Below are 18,411 nucleotides of genomic sequence, written 5' to 3'. Positions count from 1 at the left end.
AAGCAGTGGTTATCTTTAGCAGTAAAAAGGCGATCTGCTAATACTAAATGATTAGGGTCTAAAATGCCATTTACTCTGCTCTGATTCCTTGAATGAATATTTATGCCAAGTGATGACTCTAACACCATCAAAAGGTTTTCCTGCTCTGTTCTTTAGAGTGGAAGTGATTATTCAACAGCAGGTCTGCACTCCAGCACTTGTTTCTATTAAGCAAATTTGCAGTGTTCAGACAAAAAAAAAAAAAAAAAATCACGATTGCATCACCCTCCTAGGATTTTTATTTTTAAAGAACTTGTACTTCCAACACTCCCAAGGGCACACACTGCCAGAGGTGGGCTGTGTCCGCGGCACAGACACAGGAGAGGGTGACACAGATGCTGCACAATTTCTGCCTTGCATTTTGTGTGAACCCACCCAGGATTTAACCAAAACTTGGGGTCTAGGAGGGGCTGGGGAAAGGTGCCTGCTCCACTCCCTGCTCCTGTTTTTGCTTTATGGCAAAGGGAAAAAAAACATGTTATCCTTAACATTATGACCATGAAACCTGTGCCTGGAGCAGTTTTGACCAGCAAGCTGTAGATCCCCTTACTTTGATCTTAAAGCTTTGCTACTATGCTGTCAATGAAATAAAAATTTCAGTGGGAAAAAAATCCAGGGAGGAAAAACTCTCAAAGAAAATACCTTCACTTTGCTTATGTGCTTGCTGTGTCGATGCCAGCCAGAATCACAGCCCCTTGGGTCGCTGGATGACATCTCAGCCAGCCCAGGTCCATCTGGGGACTTGTGGATGTACCAAGGCCCTGCTCACACACACCAGGACCATTTGCACTCATCCAGTGGCTCAGAATTGGGATTTCCTGCTTACGTGACCCCCTTCTCCAGCAGGTGCCTGGCTTTGGGATAATGTCGCTGTGCCTCCTCCAGCTGTGTGAGGGAAATGTGGCAGCTGAGGAGCTGTTAGCCAGCATTAGGGTGTGCAGATGGCGAGGGACCAGCAGGCTGCTCCCAGCAGGGTGCTCGAGCCCTGGGCACCCAGCTGCTGCTCCTGCTGCGGCCCCGGCACGGCCAGCCGTGGAAACCTCTGCATGAGGAGGGCTCCCTCAGCTCTGTTGGTGTCTATTTGAGGGAAGGAGGAAAACACAAAGAAAAAGCAAGACAACAAAGTGGATGGGATTGCAGCCACCTTTTACAGCTCCTGGTGCACTGCACTGAAGTGACACTTGCCGTATGAAGAAATTTGTTTGGTATAGCCCAGGGCCCTGCACACGAGCTGCATAACCTTAAAAATCACTGCACAAAGCATCGCAGCAGGAACACAGGTCAGAGCTTTTCTGCGGGAGATGTTTCAAAGCCGCCCGCTTTTGTTCTGCCTGAGGTCAAAGCCTCCAGCAGGGAGTAAGCGAGGAGTGCTGCGGGGCAGGGGATGCCGCAGCCGTGCCGGGCTGCGTTCAGCCTGGACATCAGCCCTTGGACAGACCTGGACAAGCATTGCCCCACAGGAAAAACCTCACTGCATGTCCAAGCCTTGAAATCATTGTTCTGCTCAATCCCTAGGGAACGGCTAGGCCTGGGGGAGCCTGAGGCCAGAGCAGGCCCATGAGGGCCCTCCCACTGGAGGTGCCCTGCCCAGCTCCGTGCGGCTCAGCCCTAAATCAGCATTTGGTCGTTGTCTGCATGGGCTCCAACAAGTGGCACTGACTGCTCCCCACCGCCACCACCCCCACGGGGCTCCCTTCCTCCTGTGATATAGCACAGCAGCATTTTGGAGGAGTCTTGGTGTGGCTCACACTGCAAGGTTTAACCTTGCAGCAGGGACTCGTCCCGCAGATCAGATGTGCAAACTCCTGCCTCTGCTGCTACGCACACAAGTCCCAGGGATACGTGTTATGTATTTGCAGAAGTGTGCTCACCACCAGGCACGGGAAATAAAGGTTCCCACCGCATGAACAAACCACAGCTAAGATGACCAGCAAACATTCATAGTTTTTAATTCACACCAGTAATAAAATTGCATTACATTTTTCATAAAATAAATGTTCCAGTTTATATACAGAAAACAGACTGTACAGAGCCCTCCCCCAGACCCCAAAAACTCACAAACATACAGGCAATGCAGTGCTCAGCTAAGCAGGCACAACTGTACATCTAAAATTGTAACTGCTTTGTGTTGGGGGGGAAAAGTACTACAATGTATATAGTCCTCTCTGGACCAAGAATTAAAAAAATATTGCAGGCAAGCTGACAGACGCCTCGCTGCTGGTGCGGCCGAGCGTCCATCCACAGTGCTCCAGCGAAGCAGGGTTTGTTATTGAACCTGGGACTCGAAGCTCCCGTTCAGCTGCCCTTCCTCATAGTCCATCTGACACAAGATCATGTTGTTCTTCAGGAAAAATTTGTCTCCCACACAGAATCTGGAACACAAAAAGAGTCAACCTGTCTCAGTATAAACAGGATTTTTTTTTTTTTTTTTTGAACCAGGTGATTTTATTACAGAAGAAATAGAAACAAAGGTTTAACTTGTCCAGCAAAAGACACCCCATTATAATAGCAAAGGTAGCACCTTGCCTTTGCTGCACCCACGGGCTAGAGCAGAGGATACCTGAGGCAGTTTGGGGCCAAAGGCAGGGGGAGGAGGCCAGGAGCAGCTGAGAAGGCTATCCCTGCAGATGGGAGGTTTTAGGAAATCAAGCAGGTGATATCTTACGCAGAGCCTATGTGAAGCTTGTGCTGGTATCCATATTTTCACAGCTCCCTCAGGTGAGGCAGTATTTACACTAATTTCCAGGCAAGGACTGGCTATTAAGTCCTTCCTCACCCCCTTGTGTACAGTGCTGAACAATAAATAGAAATTTCCTGATAGCTGGACTCCTAACCTTTATCTTCATTGAGCGAAGGGCACTGCTCTCTATATACCATGTAAATTGTTCTGTTTGTATTGAGGTTGACAGAGAGGCTTGTGATATTTAACAATTTTATTTGACCATTAAGGTCAGAAAAGTTCCACATATAGTATCTGAGAGGTATAAATTGACAGCCCATAGCTTTTTCACCCTGTCTGCTTGCTCTGGAATTAGAAGCTAATCTTTTCTTCTTAAGATAACACACGATGCCCTTCGAGCCCAATCCAGGGGCTGTTTTTTGCCCACCATGCTGACAGGATGATGGCCAGACAGAGCACAGTGCGACCTCAAACGCCGCATCCCGTAACCCACAGCCTCATGCCGGAGGGCAGCTGATCCCACAGGGACACCCCGCTGCAGGGCCAAGAGTTTAGGGGGTGCTGAAGGAAGATCGGGGGAGATTATCCTGGCCTCAGAAGATTTAGAGGACCTCAAACTCCTGCTTGCTCTTAGGCAGAGCTCTGGCAGGGACATTGGCAGCTCCTTGTCTAAAACACTTTCTAGATTTGTAACCCAGCTACCTATGGGCAACACATCTCCACAGAAGTGCATGTTCTGTGCTACAAGAGCAGGAGAGGTCATTTTAGAGCTCCTTCAAATCTCTGACATGAGGACAAGCTGCAGATAAGATGACTCATTTGCTGACAGTACAAAGAGAAGTGGGAACCAGTTCTCACTTTATATGATTTCACTGGAGACCTACCTTCTTCCCACTGTGGCGTGTGCTTTGGTAGTTCTGAAGTTCATCTATTTATCTGTATTAAAAAGCTCAAAATGAATCTCACTTTAAATTAACAACTTTTAAGCTAAAAATTGTATTGTGCACACACTCCAGAAAACCACATTCCCCACCAGCAGTTTACTCACTCTAATTAACAACACAGCAGCTTGTGTTCCGCTGCTTGTCGTTACCTTAAGTACAATGTAAATCTCCAGGAAGAGAAACACAAAAATGGCTCGTCCCCAGCATCATCACCAGCTGCCTCACGTCAACCCTGGTTTGGGTCTGAAGGAGCAAGAGAAGCTGGAGGACTAGGGAGCTGGAGTACGTACGTGTGGGAGCACTGAAACACACAGCAAGGGGCACCCAGAGACCCCCTGACAGTTTGGGAGAAGGGCTTCATTCACAGGAAAGGAGACTTTGCCTCTTTGCACCTGCAGACCCAGTCTTGAAGCTAATGAAAACACTGCATTCTCTGTATAAATATTAGAGACTTTGCTGCACTGGATTTAACACTCTGTACACAGACACAGCCTAGCTAATAAAGAAGGGTAAGCAAGCTGGAAGAGGACTACAGGAGAGAAGTCTTTACAATCAAATCTTTGCATAGCTGGAGAAATAGGCAGGGTTACTGATTCCAAACTAGCTTTGGCATCCACCTTTGCAGTTTTGACTCAGGTTTACTTAAGCCCACGATTCTGCTTCAGCGTGCAGTGTTGCTGTTACAGGAACACTTTCAGTCTGCCCTTTCGGGCCCAAATCTCTTGAGGATAAGTCATAAGTGTTTGTAGCTTTCAGATCTAAGCCAAAAATAACAACTTACACATAGCTCTATGCTGTCTACTCAGCACGTCTTCCAGAAAAGCTCAGCTTGCCCCAAACCGGGCAAATCCCTCGTGCACCAAAGAGCGACTGTCAGCCAGGTGGGACTGCCTGGGCCCTACCAGTGGCAGTGTACGTGGGGTATGCGAGGGGCAGAGCACCTTGCTCCGAGGGCAGTAACAGTGCACGCAGCCTCAAAAGGCAGAGAGCTGCCTCCGAGCCTTTGTAGAAAGATGAAATTTCAAAGAAAACAGCTCCCATCCTGAAATGGAAACTAGGCCGTACCAAGCCTTTATGTGACAGGAGGTAGTGTAAAGCAGGGATGTGGTGACAAATCCTCATCCTGCAGGCTCCCAGCACTGCTGTGCACACAGACCAGAGGGGCTGCTTGCCTCTGCTAGGAGGGATGCATGAGATGCCCCCTTCCTAGTGTTGGGGGGAGCCTGGGAACAGCCCTCTCCTGCACTGGGGAAGGAAGCCTGAGGGCCGAGCTCAGCAGCACCGTGCAATGTGCCCAGTTCTGGAGAAAAACCTCCCAAAGCAGCAATTTCAGCTGCGTGAAGGAACAGCATCCTGGGGAGGGAACGGACCAGCTCTGCCTGCAGCCACATGCTGCTGAACAGCGACCACAGCCCTTGCAGAAGTGTAGCTGTGAGCAGCAAAACGAAGAGCGGGCAAGTGGTTCAGCGATGCTGCTGGCGAGCAGCGGCGGCCCAGGGCCAGGAGCCACTAGATGTCAGTGCCGCCTCGGCGCTGCCACCGCGCAGGGAAGCCGCCAATATTAATAGGAGAGTTTTCCACCTCGAGCAAACACCGCCTCCGTGCTCAATAACGTGATGGAGTGCAACCACCAGAGCTGCAAACCGCTCCTCTAATGCTCCTCGTCCCTGCTCCGGCACGAAGCGGCATGCTGCATTTATCCCAGCGACCAAAATCCCCATCAATGGACAGGGAAGAAGGACCAGGCTCCAGTTTGCATGGTCCCATCGGGTTAGTGGGAAAGGTGGAGGAGGTTTGTGTGGTATGGCATCCTGTAGAGCCATGTCATTGGAGGTCCTACTGTGGCTTTTGTTTGATGGCAAGCAAGTGGTAAGTTTTTAAGTCAGGCTTTATCTTGACTTTCACAGAATAAAAGTCTCCATCCTCCCATGAGTTTTGCCATCTTTTGCCCCTTGCTGTCTCTCTCACGCCTTCACACAGGCCAAATCATTGCCTTCTAGTTTGACGTAGTTTAATCTTCCACCAGTGTAGAAGATGCATCGTGTGCCTTAAGCACAGCCTTCGGCTCCTGGGCAGGCACTACGGCTTGTCTAAATGAGCAGCAAGAACAGCAAGTGCTTTCGGTTCTGTCTTTGACCAGGCTGGCTGGCTGTATCAAAAAGGGATACTGAATGACATCTGACTCCATGGGCTTCCATGCTGCCTACAATCACCAACAAATAGGGCACTGGGATGATTTTTCACAGCCCTCCCAGATTCAGCTAGCTACAGATAAGTCCATGGGAAAATTTTGCATGACGCCCATTGTTATACACTTTGATATGCATTTTTCACTGGGTTAAACCCAGCAGAAATACCCAAATCCCATTTAAAGTTGCACCAAGATCCCCTGTTAATTACACAGCAACTTAGGGGACTTGTTCCTAGTGCTGGAAAGGGCTTATCTAGAGTATTGTTCTCCTGCTTCTCCCTCTTTCTCCTTCTTCTCAGCCCTCCCCAGTTTTGAGGGTGCCAGAAACCTTATTTAAGCAAAATAAAATTAATCCGTTTGCCAGAGGACATCCATTCTCCATCATCTGTGTTCTGCGAAGAGGGTAGCTGCTGAAAGGACGCTGAGGCAGTTTGTTTCATTCAGCAGCAGCTGTGCTGCGTACAACAGCATCCAGATCTGCAGTCTTTATGCCCCTCTCGCCCCCCCAGCTCCCACCAGCTCCGGGGGGATTTGCAGGAAAGGCCACAGGTACTCACACAGGCAGCCTATTGTGCCAACCCGAGCCGTGCCAGCGGGCTGCGAGCCCCCGAAAGGTAGTGTGGGTCGTACATTTCCCTGTTTTGCAGGCAAAGGTATAAATTAGCTCGTGTTTGTGTGTATAATAACTGTGTCCTTACCGCTGGTTGCAGAGCTGACAGGCAAAGCAGTCCAAATGGTAAACATTATCTCTGGCCCTCATCACCATCTCAAAGGCAGGGATCAGTTTACTGCAGGCAGCGCAATTCCCGGTGGTACCAAAGAGCCTGCCAAAGAAGCACAATCATTAGAAGCCATTTTAATTAAATGGTGGAAGGACTAATTAAGTGTAATTAGCAGTATCAAATACTGTATTGCACCAATAAATAGAAGTTGCAGTCTCCATTTCGCTGACCAGCCAGTGTGCGGGAACTTGGGCTAAAACTGCCTGGTGAGCAGGCTCTGATTGTCAAGATGAAAACTTCATTTGCTTTGCAAGCCCAGGGCTAATTTGCTGTCTAATGGAGAACAGCATTAAACACTCGGTGTGCTATTTCGGGGCTCACAAAATTTCAGTCAAAAGCTCTCTTTGCCCCCAGGGCTGGGGGAAGGTGCCCGGAGCTGCCCTTCCTCCTTGCTGTGGCCACGGGCTGGCGAGCTGTGGCACCCCTGGCCAGCAGCGCTGCCGGGGGGCTTGCCAAGAGCCTCGCTCACCTGCTGTTTAAGAGGCAAAAACACAATTTCTCTAGCAACGAGCACCAGAGCGTTTGGCAAAGCATCTCAAGGAGGGCAAGCCCTCCTCCCTGGCTGTGTCCCCTCCTCTGTGTCCCTCCCGGGAGCCAGCTAAGCCCTTCCGCCGAGGCCCAGCCGGCGTGCTCAGCCGTTCCACTTCAGCTCCCTGGTGCTCGAGGACAGCCCTACAGCACTGGAGGCTTTGCTACTTTCATCTTGCCTTTCACTATCTGTCTCCCCAGATGTCTGCTGCTGTTACAGCTCCTGCCGGGGGACTCAACCACGATGGCAGCATCCTTCCCACGGCCCCGATCTCCGAGGAGCTCCTGCAGGCCCATGTAGGCCACCACTACGCGAAAGCCAGGCAAACCAGCCGGGGTGTGAATCAACAGGCCAACAAAACCACGTTCCACCTGCATCTGCGGTCAATACACACATGGCCAGTTACTTGGCTTTGGAGATGACACGAGCTGTGCTCGTGCAAGGAGGTGTCTCCTGCTGCACGGCTGTGCAACGCGTCGCTGCCCACAGACAGGTCTGGGCTCGGGGCTCGTTTCAAGCCACTGGTTCTGGCTGATTCCACAACACACAGACGAGGAGCATCAGGAAAATCCATAACCAATTTCTAAACCTGCAATTTGCCAAGCTAATCAATACTAATTATTACTGGCCAGTAATTGTGAACTAAACCACTCAGCGATGTTATAGAAACCTCCGCATAACTCTCCCGCCCTCGCTGTGCTGTGCCACCAAAGTTAGCTTGCTCCTGAGCTGGAGAAAAAGGCTCCCCTTATATTTCATGGGAGGTGGTACCAGCAGCCTTTCACCCCACCTGCTGGGAAAAGCCCGAGACTTCCTCTGAAGCAGCAGCAGCATGTTTTCCCTGAAACAACAGGAACCAAACAGAAGCACTTGTGCTACAATGGGGCAGGAGAGGAAAAACTGCAAAGGGAGCGCTCCAAAATCCTCCCCCAAGACTCCATCACAGGAGGGCTGAAAGGCAGAGGAAAGCCCCGGCACTCAGCACCCGCTCGCAAATCAAGCCCTGATGCAGCCATCCGCGTTCCCTCCCTCCCCCAGCGTAGCTGCGCCCTTGCACGAGTGCCTCCCTTCAGCAGAGCAACACCTGACAGCTTTGCTGTGGTTTTGCCGTTTTCCACAAAACCTGGTGTACGTTTTTAGAGCGCCCAAGTCACAGCAAACTCAGAAAAAAAAAAAAGAAAAAAAAAAAAAAAAAAGAGCCCAATACATTAGGCAGGGAAACTGGGAGGTTAATCCTAGATTTGCTCTGTGCCCAGCACTGCTACGCGCACAAGTATAAAATATCCATTATTCATTAGCATCACAGTTGTGTGGAGCTCAATCTAGATTAAACAAAATAAAGGGGCCCCAGACAGCACCATTTGCATTGTTAAGCAGGCGCTTTTCTTCAGCCTTCAAATAGGAGACTTTTCTAAATGGAAATGATGGGGAAATTTGGACAGATGTTCACTTAACTATTTAAACAGTTAGCTTAAGAAACATGAAAAATGTATTTGGCATCGTATTCACCTGTCTCCTTTCAGGGGGCTGGGGGTAAACCAATTGTTAAACAGCTTTGACTGTTTGCATAAGATCTGAAGCTTATGTTCTGTCCAGCTGAAATCGTGTTGCCTTCTAATGTCTACATAAATGTAGCTCCCAGCTAGTCCGTACGCTAATCTTTTTCTCTTCCATCAAGTTTCACAGCCCTCCATTCCCTGCCTTTCCCAGCCGATGAACATTTCACACTTATCCTAGCACTTCCTAATTTTAATCTGCTTTTCAGGGAGTGACTTAGAGCCCTGTATATTCAGCATGCTTCTAAAAATATGCTGCAACTTGTAGCTCAGTGAACATGAAACAAACATTTTTTTAATCTGCTCGAACAAAATGAACACGGACTTTTGCCTTTTTTCCTCGCCTGTAAAAAAAAAAATAAAAATAAAAATAAAAATTGCCACCTCTGATACCTACTTACCCAGCAGCTACTTGAGCTGAAACTTTCTGAGGTGGGGAGCTTAACATTGCTGGAGGAGGGAAGGGAAGAAAATCCTCCACCACCAGCCCCATCTGTGGTTAAATTTAAAATAACCCCACACGAGCACACTGATCTGCATTCTGTCCCCCAGACACCTTCGTAACAGATGCGATACTCTCACACACTCACGCACACAAAGTTTAAGCGCATTAGAAAAATCTATCAGAAGATGCTCAGCATCTACTTACCAGCTTGGTGCCATTGGCATAAAAGAAGCTGGAAATACAGAAAGGGTTCGGTCTGGAGTTGTTTTGCTGCTTCTAAAAATACCATTTTTTTCAATCTTGCTTTTGAAGATAAAAGGCAACAATTTTTAAGTACAGATTTATTCCCCCTTATGTAACAAGGCAACCTAGCCAGCTTGTAAATAAGCACAGACTATGCAGATTTAAAATTTAACACAATTAAACTTTTACCCTGTGGTAGTAATTATGTTTAATGGCTCTTAGCCTGAACTTAACCATGTCTATTGTTGTCAGCCAGTCTAAAAGCAGGAGTTTGTCCAAGGACAATTTTCTGTAGTTTATAGGCACACTAAAAACCCTGCTACGCGCTGTTCTCATTGGCCATTGATGTCAGTGTGTATAGTAAAAATTAAAGCTAATTGGCATACAGCAGCAGCAGCGAATGCAAATGAATTAATGGGAAAAGAGGGGAGAGCTCTTGGAAGCGGTATGCAACTGTTGAAGGATGTTTTTTTACAGAAAGTCTTGTTTGGACTGAAGTATAGTCTTCTGCACAATGATCCAGACCTCATGAGCTCTGTGAATACGCCTCAAGTTAGTTCAAGGTATTAATTCAAGGTATACCTAAAGCCATCAGCACCCTGCAGGTCTGGGGGGAGAAGAGAATGGCAAAGGGTGCGTAGTGTAGGAAAATGGGTAGAAACTTCTTATAAAATGACATTAAATTTAGCACCTTTTTTTTTTTTTTTTTTTTTTTTTTTTCCTTCTCAGACCAGAATGTGCAAGTTGGCTGAACTGAGAAACCAATTACCTATTTCTGTCATCACTACAAACAACGAGCTGTGTTAGTCACTGGCTGCAAGGAGGGAATCCTCACTCCTCCTCCTCTCTGGCCTGGTGTCTGGCTAGCTTGTAGCTCGCAAGCAAGGAAGAAGAATCTTCCCTCTGCATAGAGTGGAAATTTTGGAGCCGCTGACTTCACTAAAGGAAGCAAAAAAAGAGGGACCGGGATAAGCACTTGTAAATAATGAATGGTACAGAATGGATGGGTTGTGAGGGTTTTTTTGTGTTGTTTTTGAAACAATACGAGAACAAGACAAGTTCAAAATTAAACTGCTGAGTTGAGACTGATAATTCCCCAAAACAATAGGCTTTGTCAACAGTGAAAGCTGAGAATTATGAGTTGGAAAAGGAATAAACACTTATCTACAAATAAGTACCTACATTTTTTACATGCAAGTAGTTACCTGCACAACTATATTTCTCTCCATATTTATATACCCAATTATCTGGATAGATAGGTTTTTGAAGAGGTACGGACCCCATGCTCATACCCTTTCTCCAGCTCGTAGGTAAAGCAGGTTTTCCCATACCCCTTTCCCTTCCTGCCCTGTTTATTCCCTGTTTATTTCCTAGATTCATCAGGACCGCTTAGAACCAGGCTCGCTTCACCTACCTGGAACTCATTGCTACGGAAAGAAAGGATTTCCCCCTGTACTACTTGAAACAAACCAACTCGCCTTACAGTGAGGATAGCTTGTACCAGCTTTCAATCAGAATTTTTCCTGTCTGAGCATGTTATAAATATACTGAGCTACACATCTGGTTTGAGCAGAGTACTGAAGGTGCCAATAATTGCAGGGAAGCCTGAACATCACTTGAAAAGATGAAAAGGGGAAGCTTAAAAGCGACTTCAGACCTGAGGTTCCCAACTTCCCTGTAATCAGCATTCGTGTAATATTCAGAGAAAGCCTTCACGAGCGGCATTTCAGCAGGGTAAATACATCGTAGCTGGTGCACCCTCCTCTCCAGGAGGGCTGCAGTGGGAGGTCACATCAGCTGCAGGAAAGGAAATGCATTTTGATACTGATGAAGCTGGTCAGGCTGTCCTCTCATGATGCCTTCAAGTTCAGTCCAAAGGAATTTCCATCTTGCATGCCCAAGGGTTTGTCACTCCCAGACGGCGCAACGAGAGGACTTAAAACAAGGGCCCCTGGCTGGGTGACCACACTAGCTCTGAGATCACTGGGCATAAACTTCAAGGTTGCTCAAGGGCATGTGTTTTCAGTTGAAGAACTTGTACGAATGTTCACTTATTTTTACTCCTTTTGTCTCTTCCTCCATATTTTCTAGAGATATTTACAGTGGGCCTGGGGCTCTTATCACAGGTAGAAGTCCTGGTCTTCCTCTCCTGTCCCAGCCTTCCTGTAGTGTAACTGATGCCACTGGCCTTACAACCCATCTTGGCTGCCTCTGCAACTGCTGAGCACTTGTTGAGCACCTCCTCTTAGGAGAGTTTAAGAACAGCAGTCAGAAAGCTGCAAGTTTGAAAGCACAAGAGGCACGGCAGCATTTCACAGCCGGGAAAAATACTCCACGTAAGCCTTCCGCCTCACTGGGAGGTTGTGCAGGGAAAAAAAAAGAAAAAGAAAAAGAAAAAGAAAATAAAAAGCAAGAGAACAAAACATACGTTGCTTGTTTATCCTGAAAAGCACAGGCTGTGAGGAACTCCTGGACCAGATAGTATGAAGAAAAAAAAATCTGTGTTTTAACATCACAAAGCACAGCAATGCTGCCAATGCCAAGACACACTGCATTTTGAGCCTAATTAATCCTCCTTAATCTGTACAGATACCAAGCGTAGAAGTGAGGGTATCCTATGTAGCATGCAAGACGCTCCCTGTTGCGATGCAAGAACAGCACTTTGATTTAGCAGCACTTGCAGGCTCTGAGCAGACACCATTTGTTCAGGCACACTGCATTTCTGCCTCCCCTCCCACACTGAACGTGTCCCGTGAAAAAGCAGGCAGTGCACACATGCACACCGTGCCCCTTTGGGGGAAAAAAAAACCTGAAATACCTTCCTCCCTGCCTCAAGGGGTTGCAGATGCAGCAGTTTGTGTAAAATGGCTTTTCATAATCCACAACAAAATTACGCCCTGCACCTCTGCAGGAGACAGGACAGTATCAGACACAGAGCAGAACCTCTAGAGGGCTGCCAGAGTGATTCACTAACAAAATGAACCTGCTAGGGACATTTAAACAGAACAAAACCCAGTATCCAACAACTGGAAACCCCAGCACTGGACAGGGGGCTCTTCTGGCCTCAGAGATGCCCGTGGTGGCGTGCAGTAAAGGTGGAGTTAAAGCCCCCAGGATGCAAACAGCACCGCAGTGTGCCAGTGCCAGGGGCTGTTGGGGTGCCCAGGGCTGCTCTGCCTGCCCCAGGCACTGCCACCACGCTCGGGTTGCAGCATCGAGCCATGCTGAGTTTCCAACGCTGATCAAAAACCCGTGGGCAGCTGGAGAAAAGAATTTCTACAAAATCCACTGAGGACAACATCAGGACTTCCCAGAAAATCCTCTCTCTTACCAATTCACCATCATTTTTTAATGCAGATTTTGCACTTTCTTTAGAGTCTAATTAAAGCCCTAATCAATTTAAGCAATGGAAAACTTTCCCAACACCAGCACAGCAAACACGCCGCAGCAACTGCTGTGCCCCTGTCAAAGCGATCCTGACCCTCCTTTCCTCATGCGAGGGCACCACACCGAGTAAAAAGGAAAAATTACATTCTTCATCAACACATCACAGCAAAACTTACGTTGTCAGATCCTCCTGGGAAATCCCGGTGTGACACCCAAGCCGTGCCCGTGACCTGGAGCTGGGTGAATGTTTAATTACGCGCGGGAAGACGAACGTGACTCTGCTGCACAGGGGCTGCGAGGAGCCTCCTGAGCTGCACGCTAAGCTGCTCCGTCCCTTAAGCAGCCTCTCCAACAGCATTTGCTTATCAAAAATAATTAGAGGTAGAAATGCTGGAACTGTGATTATGAAACAAATGGTAAATCTATTTGCTCAGATGAAATGTATCGAAAGATACATCTTGACACAGCTGGAGACTGAGGTGATACCGCAAGGATAACAACTCGAGATCCAATTTCATCTTTCATGATTAAAAAATGAGCAAGAAAGCGTTTTATGAAATGTGAAGGTTAACAAATGTTCCTTCACAAGCAATGACGACAGTTTATCTTTCGAAACAAATGATCGGGCTGTGGTCTGCTAGCAGCTCCTGAAATACATTTGAAAGATTTTCAAAGATTTGCCCGCTGAGGACGACTGCGCACGGCGGCCAGCCCGAGGCGGCACCACCACCACCACCACAGCTGGCTGCGACACGGAGGGCAGGAACCAGCTGCTCCCATCACAGCACCATGCCCCGTGCTGGTGACAGAAGCCCCGACATCTGACCCCAACCCTGGTGGTGGCTGTAGAGGAGACCCCGAGCAGGGCAGGGGAAAGCACGTCGCAAAGCACATGTTCCCCAACGCCTTGATCAGACGTTGGACTTCTGATATGAAAGACGCAGGTATTTGCAATTATGGCCTCAAAATCAACCTAGCTTTTAATTTTAGCTTCTCGAGTGATGGTTGACCTACTGAACATCAGCACGATATTTGACACTGGCCTCATTCGAGGCATACAGAAGAAGTGGTCAACAATTCCTTGACTGTCCTCCAAGCACAGCACTCACTTCTTGATGTGAGTACAGTGTGAGATACAAAACCTTATTTTTAGCAATGAATGCTGCTAAAATTTGGCGAGTAGAATAAATATCATGACTTTTTTAGCAAGGTAAAAAAGCTGTGGATAGAGACTCTAAAACTATATTAAAGGGAAGGAATTAAATATGATGGAAATGGGTAATTCTACAAGAAGAACAATTCAAATTACCAGGAGTGAACTGACAGAACAGAGGATGGTGGCAGCAACTTCAGTTCCTTCTATTAATAGAACTAATAGTTAAAATTGGGAGAGAAAGAAATTCTATGCATAGAAGGCAACAGGAGATGTTTTAAAGTAAAAAAAATAATAATAAAAAAAATCCTTTATGCTTCCATAAAACAGAGGGCTGTATGGCATTGCTCCTTATTGCTATTCTAGGACCCTGAGAGGGTGCCTTATCAGCAGGAGGACGGAACCCAGGAGTGCAGCAGAAACCCCCAAAGTGAGTATCAACCTGAATTTAATTAGCAGGAACACAAAACATCACAGCTGTGAAGCTGGCTGAACAGCTGAATGCCAGTTAACAGCTGCGTTACAGAACTTACACTATTCCTTCCTACCCAGCTCCAGGTCAAATTTCCTGGGTTATGACAATTACAGAGCACCTCCCAACAGCAACAGAAGTAAAATATTTCTATTGGTCAAAGGTGCTCTAAGAGACTATATTACTCATAATACCTAACGTTTCCTTAGCACAGAGAACGTCTAGCTCAGTTTTGCTCTTCACAATTTAACCATTCTATGCAGATAGTAACAGACTCCCCCCCTTGGCTGGTCAGGGATTATTCTAACCCAACAAATAAAGGCAGAGGAGCCTACAAAACCCCTTTCAGGTCCAGGACAAGTTTGCTTCGAAGACCCACTGCTGCTGTGACAGAAGCTGCATGGCCATGGTAGAACACTATCCTCAACTGTTGCCTTCCATATTTCACATCACGAATTGCCCTCTCTTCTCAAAGCTGGGATGTGGGCTGCTTCTTGGAGTCTGCAACTCCTGGCTTCTTTCCTACCTCTAAGCACAGACTTGTCATGTGCCCCCCAAAGTTTTGTCATCTACGGCCCAATGAGAAGATCCCAGATTAAGCTTTTCTACCTCAAAGCAGTATTCTTGTGATAAACCACAGAAAGAAAGAGATGTTCCACAACTGCAGTGATAAAAAGTTCTTCCAAGTTTAACATCATCAATATTGCTCTCCTTTGGTAGTCTAACATGTCTGATTTGATGCTGCATGTTATTTTTGTTATGAAACTAAACCAAATATAAATCAATACAGTGTTCATTAAATGGATGGGTAGCTTGTAGGTCTCAAAAAGCAAATGTGAATGGGAATCACCACCCAGCTGATGAATTTCTAGTAGGGTTCTGCAGCGCAAGGAAGAACACTGAGTATCTGTCTTTCAGGTCAGAATAAAATTGTTGTTTTGTTTTAAAATTAAGTAATCAAGTGCACATATGACGAAGTCTAGAGAAATTATAAATGATAAAAAAGAGGAGGGTGGCTGATGGAGAGACCTAGATTGTTTGGCAAGCTGGGTGCAAACAAGGTATGTGTTTTAAGACCATCACACATAAAGAAACATTCCAGAAGCTAATGCAGCCTGTACTTTCTGGAAGAAAGATTATTTCTAGAAGCAGCTCTTCTGAAAGACTTTGGGGGTTCCTGTGATTAGCAGTTAACACATTTCAACAGTGCGCAAAAATCCTTGTGTGGACAGGATGTTTTTGTATACTGCCTTGCTGAAAGGCAAGGTGGCAGCTCTCATATAGCAGCTATTAGACTTATTTCTTCTATTTGGCTCCATCTTGTTTTAGAAAGAGAAACTTCCCTGTTTAAGTTTGCTCAGAAAACTTTTCTAAAGATTTTCAGGAATATGTTTTACACTGAAATACATGAAGTATCTGATCATTGGGACCAACCTAGCCACCACCTGCACACCACAAGATCAGCCTCCCTTTCTGAAACCAGTGTGGTGGGTTTTGTTTTGCTTCAGGTGTGTTTGCTGGTTGAGGTTGCACAAGAAATACTGTCAGTGCTTTAGGAAAAAAAAAGAAAACAAGCACTAGCTGGATATCAAGTACGTCCTTCTAAAGGAAAAATAAAATAAAACTTGGAGTGTTTTGCAGTGTGACCCTCATAAGAATGGTTGCATTAGGGCCGCTGCCTTACTAAAATTCATTTGTGCTTATCTAAAGTATTTTGTGCAAAAACCCTATACACACTAGGCAAAAAATCCCATGTGTTGTTATGTATTGCAGACGCAGACTGTCAGGGTAGCTGTAACTCAGAGTTAGCATTGGTCTCTGCAGACTACCTCATGAACAAAAAATTTTTTGAAGTTGATCTGTAATTTTGGAGTGTTTTGCTCTGTTTACTTAGCAAAGAGACAAGAGCCCCATGGGAGGAACCTTGCTGAATATAAGCACTAAAAGTCTGTGTAAAAGTCAGCACTGAAAGAGAAAAGAAAAAGCTAAAGGTCTGGTCAGATCAAAGATTCATAGAATGTCAGTCGTAAAGGAGCACAAATAACATCATAGATATGCAAGAAGAATTAATGGCCTTAATTTTCTCAGCAAGCCCTTTTTGCTGTTTGTTGGTTCAGAATAACAGAGTTAAGCCACGCCATCCTCCTTCTATCTTGACCTAAAGATAGGATGACACCTCACTGACTATACTAGGTATGTTGAGTGCAAACCAAAAGCCACGCTCAGACAGGGAAGGAACTCCAGCCTCTTCGGGGCAGGGCTGACCATGCACAAGTACACATTTTCACAGTAGGGGGCTAGAAAGACAAACAGCTAGCAGCAAACCGAGAGGCTTTGGGAAGAGCCCCCGGTACATTCCTCTATTTACCTCAGGTAATCTCTGCGGCAAAGAATGAGATTTGCTTTTGTGTAAAGAGTTGATCCAACCTCTCCAAGACGACAGTCGCAGCAGGCACACTTCAGACAGTCTTCATGCCAATACTTATCCAGGGCCTTCAGCAGGTACCGGTCCTTGATCTTCCTGTTGCAGCCAGCACAGCCCTTCTGCTTCCCTTTGGGTTGCACGGATAACATCGGCACACCTGCAACACCAACACAGCAGGCACGTTAGACAATACCCAAACAGCTCAAAGAGGCTGCCTGCATTCGGGGCAGCACCGTGAGCTGGAGCAAACACATCTGTGAGCAAACATGGCTGTGGCCTTCGTTACAAGGATCTCCCATTGCAGGAAGCCGAAGGCCAAAGGAAGGTAAACGTAGGCTTCGTTTGCTGTTGCGGGGTAGGCAGGAACTTGCAGGAACACACTTCTTTCCTAAGGGTAGGACTGACACAAAAGCACCAGACTTTTTTTAATTAACATTTCTGCAGCAGAATAAACTGGCAGCCATTTCAACATTTTTTCCCCCTCATTAGTAGTACCCTTGCGCTGTTAATTACCGGCCACAGGCAATTACAAAGATCAGAAGGGACGCCAGTGCGTGCACCCCAGCCCAACAGCTTGTCCAGATCAAGCTGGGGGGCGTGTGTGTGTGGATGTACAAGATGTGGTATACTGCTGGTTTCCCTCCTTTGTAAACCCCACTGGCCACAGAGGCCCCACTGAAGGCTAGAGCCATCCCTGGGCTGCTCTAAAATCAACGCTACTCAAAAGCCTGCTGGACTGCTGAGAATACCCCAACCAGAGGCTCCCGGCCAGCCGTGAAGCCACCCTGCTTTGAGAGCATCAAGGCAGTGCCTCCCACCTCCTCTTGTACCCCTGGAGCAGGCAGTGAGAAGCCAGGCCTCTTCTGCCCTCCAGAAATCCCTGCTGGGGCTGCAAAGCAAGCACGAGCAAGGCGAGAGGTGGTGACAGGATACTCAAGTTCCCGAGCCGGAGAAGGGCCCTGTCTAGAGCAGCAGGGGTCACTGGTTGTATACCCTTACCCGAAGTTAAGCCACCATTTCTGTAGCAAGTTGGATGTCCCAGAAAGTAGCAGCTTTATAATGGAATTACGAACAGCCCCTTACCCTGAGTGGAACAAGTCAGTGCCACTGCAGTAAGTGACATCTGCTGCTTGCCTTAGAAACCAGGGTGACCCAGTGGTGGCTAATGCTCAGCACATGTAAAACCTACCACTCATACAGCAATAATTGCTTTGTCAGAGCTGCAAGCAGATGACAATAGCACTTAAGACACCTCTACACAAACAGCGAGGTATTGATCCATCTACTATCAAAGTGGTCTCAGCAGCACGGAGACAGGTCAAGTAACATTCAAAAACTCTTAAGACTTAAAGAGCCCTCCTGCTTTGCTGCAGCACGCTCTGCGACACTGGCAAAGTCAATACTCGCAAACTTTTATTGCATATTTGCCACTGGCATCAAAAGAATTACGTGAAAACTTAAGCCTGTTTTTGACTACCACACATGCAGCCCAGAATGGCCACTCACGCTCGTTCTGCCAGAGGTCCCATGAGAAATTCCACACATACAGCCACGGAGAAATACAC

General features: G+C 47.0%; 1 protein-coding gene across 2 annotated transcripts in view; it reads right to left on the bottom strand.

Moving 5' to 3' along the window:
- Positions 1-2,112: 2,112 nt before the first annotated feature.
- LMO1 (LIM domain only 1) overlaps positions 2,113-18,411 on the bottom strand; it is a 55,917-nt gene continuing 39,618 nt past the window's right edge. For both annotated transcript variants that reach the window (XM_084287651.1, XM_084287650.1), the window contains exons 2-4: positions 16,790-17,003; positions 6,553-6,678; positions 2,113-2,411 (exon numbers count right to left, since the gene is read on the bottom strand). In XM_084287651.1, the coding sequence (XP_084143777.1) occupies positions 2,306-2,411; positions 6,553-6,678; positions 16,790-17,003 (446 nt within the window). In that variant the 3' untranslated portion in view covers positions 2,113-2,305. The remainder of the gene's footprint in view (positions 2,412-6,552; positions 6,679-16,789; positions 17,004-18,411) is intronic.

The sequence above is a fragment of the Netta rufina genome (assembly GCF_964035555.1).
Source record: "Netta rufina genome assembly, chromosome: 5".
In the NCBI taxonomy this organism is placed as follows: Eukaryota; Metazoa; Chordata; class Aves; order Anseriformes; family Anatidae; genus Netta; species Netta rufina.
The sequence above is the reverse complement of the archived record's forward strand: the minus strand, read 5'-3'. Positions and strand labels throughout refer to the sequence as shown.